The 9,206-nt window shown below is 45.6% G+C and overlaps 1 protein-coding gene across 1 annotated transcript; it reads left to right on the forward strand.

The window, feature by feature from the left end:
• Positions 1–3,304: 3,304 nt before the first annotated feature.
• Positions 3,305–8,907, forward strand: SOD1 (superoxide dismutase 1). Its single transcript, XM_065862727.2, has 5 exons — positions 3,305–3,461; positions 4,440–4,533; positions 5,030–5,099; positions 7,328–7,442; positions 8,378–8,907. Exons 1-5 carry the CDS (start codon positions 3,387–3,389, stop codon positions 8,486–8,488), a joined length of 465 nt encoding a protein of 154 aa, XP_065718799.1. The 5' UTR covers positions 3,305–3,386; the 3' UTR covers positions 8,489–8,907.
• The last annotated feature ends 299 nt before the right edge of the window (positions 8,908–9,206 follow it).

The raw sequence follows: 9,206 nt of genomic DNA on the forward strand, positions 1-9,206 counted from the left end.
TTTTATTTTCACCCTGTATTTTTCCAGAAGAGCCATCAGAAGCAGAAAATACTACATATTTGCACAAGGCACCAGAGGTATGATTGCCACGGGAACCAAAACCTTCAATACTCCCTCCCACTAATTTTTAAATCCTTAGAAAATTTTTATCAGAAAGCATGATAATGTGCTGCCTGGGCTTTATGCTTGATGGGGTTGGATTGTGGTTGGACTCAATGATCCTGGGGGTCTCTTCCAGCCAAAATGATTCTGTATTTTTACAGTACATTTTTGGATTTTATTACTTTTGCACATTTTGTTTAGAAGTTTATTAGCTTCTGTCTGCATAGATTTGACTTCCGTTAGCCTACATCACACAGTAATTATTTCATTTGCCCTTGAAGTTGGCAAATTAGGAAACAACAAAGGCTATCTTGAATCATGTCATTCTTCAGAGATCCCTGTGCACCTACCCTTAGGCGGTGACAGCAACTCATTTGATCCTTTGCTACAACAGATATGCTTTGCAGGCAACTGCAGAACAGGGCAAGCAAACAAAGCTGTGTGTCCACCCAGCCCTACATCTGTCCCTCCTGTGTGTACTTCAACTCTCTGGGCCCCGCATCACCCCAATATATCACCAGTTTGCCTATAAAGGTGCAGCTGGGCCCAAGCTCGATGCTTCTTCCAAGCTGGGATAGCAGAACCAGGGTACAGGACAAAGAGGGATGTCAAACAACATGCCAGAGTTGCAAGAGGTGTCACTCTTACGCCTGCCATATCCTGCATCTTACTGTAGTTCCTGCTATCAAAGTTAGTAATGCACTTTTTCTCCTTTCCTCTCTGCCTCTGGTACTACAAATAATGAAATAACATGCTGTTCAGCTACTTTGGGGTGGATTTTTCACAAAAAAAAAAAAGTTCCCTACTGGTGACATTTAAGAAAGCAAATGAGTTAAAAGGAAGTATGCAGGGGGAAACAAAACAAAAACCTCTCCCTAGCTTCTTGTATAACACTTCTGTGAAAGAGTACACCTGTAAACTAACACTTGTGTACTTCTATTGTACTTGTAAAAGAAAAGGGTAATAGAAAACACGCTAAAGGGTGAGACCATGACCTCTATAAGATTCCTGATCTCTTTTTGCATGTGCCATACAAATTTTTGTATATTAGTCCTCGACATTCATATCTCTCCTTTAGCCTCCTACTGCCGATCTTTTCACCGTGCTGTCTCCTAGCATATCAGCTTTCTTAGCTGCATTCTGCCTGAATTCAGCATGGGGCATTGCAGTGTACCTTCACACGTAACATGACATTGATGCCTAATGCAATAAATCTCTGAAATCATTACTTCAGATTATTTCGTTTCACATTAAGAAGCCTGACACACCTAGCTTTTATCCATCTGTTTGTCCTACACTCATGTAGAGGCACAAAGAAGGGCAGATCTTGAAAACTTACATCCAGGAAGGAATAAACCTGTCTGATAAAAACATAGGCGTATTTGGAGATAGGCCTAAAAATAAGAGAAAGCACTATAGCACAGCACTCAGGATGCCCCTCTTTATGAAAGGGCACTGACAAATAAAGATAGTGACATGGGAAGCCAAAGGTGACTAAAAATCAAATGAATTAGTACTATCCCTTTGAATTTACAAACCACTTAAAGTCAAACAAGATTTGCCTCGAGGGCACTGGAATCTTTCCTCTCGATCTAGCAAGCACTTCTAGTGCCGCAGATTGTGCCACGAGCACAGACCTGTTTGCTCAGAAGTCATTTCCAGTCTCTGCTCTCCAGGCACATCAAGAACGAAACTCTAGGGAGTGTAACTCCCTAGATGCCAAGATGCTTCCTAGATAAGAAGCTGTCCAGCTCTCCTCTCTCTGTTTCTTTCTACGATTAAACTACAAATCTTTGTCTGTCTCTCAAATAGTCTCCATGGATTTATGTGTTGTTTTTTTTTTTCCCTGTTGCCTTGGGCAAACAAACTTCTGTTTGTTTCAGTCACCTCACCTGAGCCATGACTCAGGTGTCATGGTTGAGTCTGATGCGGGAAACAAACCTTGTACATCCTTCGCTGACTATACGGCATTCTCAATCTGGTGACATGAAACCATCTGGGCATATACACAGGTTACCTAAATACCCAGGTACTGGACAATCATTCTGCATTTCTGATTTAACTTCTCCATCAACAACACAGCAGAAAAACAAGCAACATGGGTTTTGCCAAAGGAATTACTTAAATGCATTCTTTCATTCTTAAAAAGCTCAAAGGTTGTAGACATTTGATAAAACTGCAGAGCTTTATGCCCACCCAAGTCTGGTGTTAACCTTCCCTTGGAGTCTAAGGTTTGCCAGTGTTATCAGCATGAAGAGAACCTATTTTGTCATCTCTCCCTTACACATCTCTCACACAAGGAGTGGACCATGGTTACACCAAGACACTATTTGAAGCAGAACTCTTGATCTGCAATACTGCATATCCGCCTTGTTACCATGGGCTGCCTATATGCAAAGGTGCCTCTAAGAAGAGTCAGCAGCTGAGCAACACCAGCTTTGGATTGTAACTTTCATGCTTTCTCTACAAAACATCTGCTGGGCAGGACGACTATTTTGAAACGCAAAGCTGTTAAGGGCAACTTTGAAACTGCATACTCATTTCAGATGGGAGTTCATGATGCCACACACCTCAGTCACAGTAATAGAGGAAAATAGCCTCCAGGGGAGGGAAAAATATGCAGATACTAGGAAAAAAAAAACCAAACAAACCGTGCTGCTGCTTCTTTCCATGTCATTATTTTAGGACGTGCCCATAAAAAGAGATTTGTCTGTGTCTGGATGAAATCATAGCATCAGAAGATCACAGAACCGAAGCCTGATCAAGCTTCTAAAGTGAGGCTGCCTAAAGCGCCGGGTCTCCTCAGGGCGCAAGCGCCACCACGGATGTGAAACGCAGGAGCGAATTCACCCCGGCTCTCGAGGGCAAACGCGGTGCAGGCCAAAGCGCGGAGCCCGGCCACCCGCGGCGCGCTCCCTTGCTCCCTCGCTGCCCAGCTCGCCCGGGCCCGGACTCCGGTCGCCCAGCCCCGTTTAACCACCCCCTAGCAGCAGCAGCCGCCACACAACGCATCCCCCGGCGGGTACGGCCGGCTCGCCCGCCCGTTGGCCCAGGGGCGGAGCGCCGCTGATTGGCGCCTACCCGCGCGCTGTCGCAACACACCCCCATCCATTGGCCGAACCCCGCGTAATTATTTCGCTGAGAGACCCGCGAGCGCAGCGCGATTGGCCGCGGCGCTGACGGGCCGCCCTATATAAGGGCCGCAGGAGGGGCGGGCCCCTAGTCCCTCAGGCGCTGTGTGCTGTGGCGTGTTTTCTGTGCCGCACTCCGGCCGCCGCGGGAACATGGCGACGCTGAAGGCTGTGTGCGTGATGAAGGGGGACGGCCCGGTGCAGGGCGTCATCCACTTCCAGCAGCAGGCAAGGCCGGCGGCAGTGGGCGCGACCCCGTCCCCTTGAGGCTCGCCCGACCGCGGTGCTGAGTCATGGCGTGGGGCGGGCGGTGCAGTTCTCCCTCTCCTCCGTGGGGGCTGCACTGAGCGGGCTTGGCCTGGGCCGCTGCGGTGGGAGGGAGTGGGGCTGGTGTTCTGTCGCCCCTTGGTGTCCCCGGGTTGTTGCGACGCTGGGCTTTCGCTCCTGCGTTTCACATCCGTGGTGGCGCTTGCGCCCTGAGGAGACCCGGCGCTTTAGGCAGCCTCACTTTAAAAACTTCCATCAGGCTTCGGTTCTCTGATGTTCTGATTTCTTTCAGCTGTAGAAAAATCTCTTTTTACAGACACGTCCTAAAATAGTGACACGGAGAGAAGCACCAGCAGGTTTTTTTTTCCTTTTTCTGCAAACATTTTTCTTCTAGGATCTTTTCTTTTTTCCTTCCCTGGAGGCTGTTTTCCTGTGTTACTGTGGCTGTGCCCTCAGCCCTGCGGCTGGCCTTATGCTGCCGACAGAGCTTGTTTACCGCTGTCAGAGTGAGGCTTAGCAGAGCTTTGGTTGTCCAATGGCCAGAGCCCTTTTGAGCACGCAGTTGTTTATACGCGGTAAGGGAGTTGAGGCTGCACACAGGAAATACTGTGTCTGTGGAGGAGGCATGACCTCAGGGTCACTTGTGCTTCCAGATGGAAGTACATGATCATTCTCAAAAGTAAGCGATCTAATAAAAGGCATTCCTTTTGCTGTTGATGCATAATAGGAAGAGCATATTTTAGGCAGCTAAAATAAATGCAAACAGTCTGTGCAGTAGAGTATTGACATATAGAATCAGTTATGTAAGGTAATTGTTCACGTCTTTGTAGCTGAACTTGTAGCGTAGTCTCTTGTGTATCCTCTTGACTAAGAAGCTTCATTTGAGCCAAGGAGCTTTAATGTTGTCATTTTGGTGATCATAAATTCTCTCCATTAAAGGGCAATGGACCAGTAAAAGTTACTGGAAAAATCAATGGCTTGGCTGATGGAGATCATGGCTTCCATGTCCATGAGTTTGGTGACAATACCAATGGTAAGATGTCTCTCTAAGCTTTTGAGTTATGACTGTAATGTGATTTCTCACCTTTAAAGAACTTTTAGTGTTGCAGCAGCATCTAGTACTTGGGTGCACTGCACATCTGTGTTAAGAAATGATGACATTTCTGGAGGAATTGATTCCCATTTAATACTTTAAACACGTTTAGGCTTGTGTTCAAGATCTGACATATCAAGCACTGACCTAAATACTCTGTTAACCTAGTATTAAGAAATTAGAAAGCTTTCAACTGAACCCAGAGTGTTATAGAATGAGTAACCTTACTTAATTAAATTTCGAAGTCTGTAGTAGGTTACTTACCTCCAGAGGATTAGTAGAACATCTAACAGGAGAGTAGCTATTTCATCATTACTGACTTCACTGCCTCTGGATATAGGAAGACTAGCTTGGTGTGTATTGTATAAGCAACGGATTTAAATTGGCTATTGCAGATCAAAAGAAAGGTAGTTTTGATGACTGTGTTCTGTTTCAGGGTGTACCAGTGCAGGTGCTCACTTCAACCCTGAGGGCAAGCAGCATGGTGGACCAAGTGATGCAGAAAGGTGAGCTTAATGCGTGGGGCCTCTTACTGGGTAGCTACTCCATGCAGCAGCTACATGCAACTTTGTGCCTGAGAGGCCACTTAATGAATAATACTAGGACAATATCAGAAGAAATCTGGTAATTCCTGCAGGACTTCCCTGAGTGATAATTGCACAGCAATTTGTTAGGCACTTTGGCTCGAATGGTATGGGTAAAACCTAGTCTTTGGGACATATTCTTGGTTTTGTCATAGCTTGGGGAGAAGAGGAAATAAAGGCTCTTACTGAATGAAGTTACCTTAGGATGTGCATCTGGTGGATTTATTTGTTAAAGCCTTCTTTGGTCAGGGTTGATTGGTTTCTGTTTTGGGGCCAGCTTATGACAGGAGGGCACTAAACTACCGATTGTTGAGCTGCATGCAGCAGGATGGTCATGTGGCAGGTCAGAGTAATCAGTGGAAGGCACTGAGGCTTCAGGGCAGACTGCAAGGTGAATACAGAGCTGTGTGTGCCCAGGCATGGTGGCTTTTTATTTGGGCTGCTGGGCTGGTTTTAGCCTGTTAACTCAGGTACTGTGCTACCTACAGGATGTGCTCCTCAGGGGCTGGGTGTCAGTACACCATCTGATGCTTATGCTGGATGTCTCTTGGACCTCAGTGGGAGCTGAGACCTAATTCTGCCCCTGGAAGCAGTTTCCATAGTCTGGTTACCTTCAGGGAACCCTTGCATGTTTGAGACCTGATGCCTGAGTAACTGGTTTAAGTAGTATGCTGACTGGTTTTGGGAGGCTGGGAGGGGGCTGCATAAGAGCTAAAGGCCAGTGTGGTAGTGAGTGGAGCTAGGAGCAAGTGTAAAAGATGGGCTGGTCATGCACAGGTAGCATCTGGAGTAGCATTGGGACCGATTTGGCATTATCATGAGCCTTTGAACTCTCACATTTGTCTGTAACTGCACCTTCTGTGACTGATTAGTTCGTACCTGAGTGATCAGTTGCAGGCTAGGCCAAGCAAGCTGGCTGTGAGCCAGCTGTCGGGGTCAGGGAGCAGCATGAAATGGTGTGCTCATGGGCTTCAGGTGCAGCCAACTGTTCCAGTGCAAAAGGTCAAAATTGCATGAACATCATGGCTTCTGCTTTTCTGCTTTGTCAGATTCTGCTGCTTGTGTCACCTGCCTGCTCAGGCAGCCATAGGCTGGGGAATTCCTTAGGAGGGTATAAGAACTAGATTACACTTTTATCAGTCCAGAGTTGAAACAATTGGACTGAAGTTTAAATCAAGCAAATTTCTAAAGAGAAAACCGCCCTTGACCTGGTTTTATAGGACTTGTTTAAAAATACGAAGTTGGCACTATGCTGTTGAAGTCAGCATTTGGCTGGGCTGGTTACCCTGTGTGCATGGAGAGTTTCAGAAATAAGTTGCTATTCAAGGTTCTGAATCTGGATAGAAGAGTCTTGCAGAACATCTTGTTGTTTGATTGAATGTTTGTTTGCTTTTGGAGGAGGCAGATGTGAAGGAAACAATACACTGGAATGTCCAGAAGTTCAATGAAACTGAACTGCTTGAGGATTAATTCTTAAGGGGAGCCCTAGTGGAGAACTAGCTCTGATAAAAACTGTGTTAGGGTATAATGCCAAGTGTATGGGGAAAATGCCAAGTAAACTCAAATAGTCATTGCTGATACTGATTAGGACACAGCTAGCACTTAATGCGCATCCCCTTTGACCTGTCACTTGACAAATGGCTTTTACTAATCCTATTTAAACTGAAAGCCTGCAGCCACTTGTGGAATAGCTGATTTGTGATAGATATTAAAAGCTTTCAAGAGTAGTGGCAGTGCTTACACCAAACCTTTTTTATGTACAGTAAAGATCATTTCACCTAGTCTGAGAGATGTCCTTTCTGAGCAGAGGGAAGTGCAATCAGCATGGAGGAATTCTTAGCTAAAGAGTTGTGTACTGTTGGCTTGGCTTGCTAGGGAATATGGCCTTCCTTTCCCTAAAGGTGATTAACCTTCCAGTTTCCAGTTCTACCTAGGGCTGAATTTTAGTAATCCATTGAACTAAAGGAGTTAAAATAGTGGAAGTGTTCAAAATTGACTGGTGGTTATAAATGAGGACATATGTGCTTGTTTAAGCTAAAATGGTGGAAACTCGAGTCTTGTAACTATGGGTATTGTATTGTTCAGACCATCACTTAGAAGGGCTTTAAATTAACCAAGCATTCTTTGAGTTTCTCTGCATCTTTGTGTAGGCATGTGGGAGACCTTGGCAATGTAACTGCTAAAGGAGGTGTAGCAGAAGTGGACATAGAAGATTCCATCATTTCTCTTAGTGGACCACATTGCATCATTGGGCGTACCATGGTGGTAAGTGTCTTGGTGTTACTGGGGTGCTTTGAGGAACATCAGAGCAGTCTTTCCAGCAAGTGATGCCTTCTCGATGCTGGAGATGAGTCCCTGGTGTTTACAGAAGTGATAGTGCAAGTTGGTCCAGCATGGAGGGTTCTTTGGAGCCCTGCCTGAAAGTCCTGTGTGTCTTTGTATGGCACTTCATTGCTGTGAGAGCTTGATTTTCTGCCCTGCCTTCTGAAGGTGTTCCTCTCCATTTAACTTGGCTTCTTCCAGCTGTGTGTGACTAAAGCAAACTGATGGAGGGAGCTGGCTGCCTGGCACAAATACTGTCACTGAAAGGCATGGCAATGGGCACTGCAGGATGCTGGCCACTAGCACTAGTCTGGTAGCTGCTGATGTGACTGGTGCCTTGGGTACCCTGGGAAGGAGGGTGGAAGAGGCTGAGTGGACTTGGCCACAGATGAGTGTTGTCAGTCTTGTTTCCCTTGGGACTCCAGTGAATGCTGAGATCAGGGTGCTCCTGCATGAAAGAGGGTTGGACTGATGGCCAAGGAGCTGGGAGATGAGTTGTGCAGCACGTTGAGTGGTGAGGCCAACGTGCTGCACTTGCCATGTGGCAGTCACCCTTGTGTTGCGAGGGTGAACTTGAATGTCTAGGCCAAACTAGCTCATGGACTGGTGGTAGCTCTTTGAAATGTGGGCTTTTGGTGACTTCCAGTTCAAATTAATTCTGCTGAAGGCAACTAATCTCTTCAGCCAAGTCTAGTCTTAAGTTTTAGCATGAGTATAAATTTGGCATTCAGCATTACCTAATTACAATAGGTTCTCTGTTGTGTAACAGACCCTGCTGGTAGCTGGCAATACTCCTCGTCACTGCTGCTACTACTGAGTAGTGAAAAATGTTTAGTTATGCAATAATATGAATTAAGGTATCTTCAATTCTCTTTTAGGTCCATGAAAGACGCGATGACCTGGGTAGAGGGGGAGATAATGAGAGCAAATTAACTGGAAATGCGGGACCTCGTTTAGCTTGTGGTGTAATTGGAATAGCAAAGAGCTAAGTGTTGTACCTGTAATGCTTAAGATGACAGTGGTAAATGGGCTGTGTTTCATTGCAAGTGCTGTACTTGCCCTTCCTTGTGTAAGCAAAAGATTTATCACTTAATCTCATTACTCTTCTGCATTCTGACTATCATTTAAACTGGTTGAAGACTGACTTAATTTTGTATGATGTATATTGGAATTAAAAGTGACCCTGATGGAATGTCTCTGTAGTCTTCTGCTAAAGCATCTGCTGTAACCATTAAGTGTAACTTCACTAACTGGAACTCCTGTGTAATGGGAAGATGTATAACAATGAGCTCTAGCAAGACTACTCACCAAAGAGCAGTAGGCACTGTATGTATCAGGGCTTCCTCCTGGCAAAGTTGCAGCATTTGTAGGTTTCACGTTTGTGTAATAAACTTGCTGGACAAATATACCTTGGTCTTGCTGTTTGAAAGAAAATAAACTCCAAACCCCTACCTGCTGACTTGCTAACATACAGTGGGCCTGGACTTCCTCCTGTCAGTGGTTAATTTTCTAGACATCCAACAAGTTGCTTCCAACTAGTAACCCTGGAAGGACGGAGACCAGAGCTCTGTCAGTGTGTTTTACTTGCATTTTTGTGTGTTTTCGTCTGACAGAATCCCATGTTCTGTGGAAATAACCTGACCCCTTCCATGTGTTAGAGGCAGGGATTTGATGTACCCAAGGATAATTGCTGCTTTGCAGAAATAC

This window comes from Patagioenas fasciata, chromosome 1, assembly GCF_037038585.1.
Source record: "Patagioenas fasciata isolate bPatFas1 chromosome 1, bPatFas1.hap1, whole genome shotgun sequence".
NCBI lineage: Eukaryota > Metazoa > Chordata > Aves > Columbiformes > Columbidae > Patagioenas > Patagioenas fasciata.

What these genes read in the sequence shown, in the direction of transcription:
- SOD1 (XM_065862727.2), top strand. Translation starts at nt 3,387, where the DNA reads ATGGCGACGCTGAAGGCTGTGTGCGTGATGAAGGGGGACGGCCCGGTG. An exon ending in TCATCCACTTCCAGCAGCAG is followed by an intron (nt 3,462 to 4,439) that starts GCAAGGCCGGCG and finishes TCTCCATTAAAG; the next exon opens with GGCAATGGACCAGTAAAAGT. An exon ending in GGACCAAGTGATGCAGAAAG is followed by an intron (nt 5,100 to 7,327) that starts GTGAGCTTAATG and finishes ATCTTTGTGTAG; the next exon opens with GCATGTGGGAGACCTTGGCA.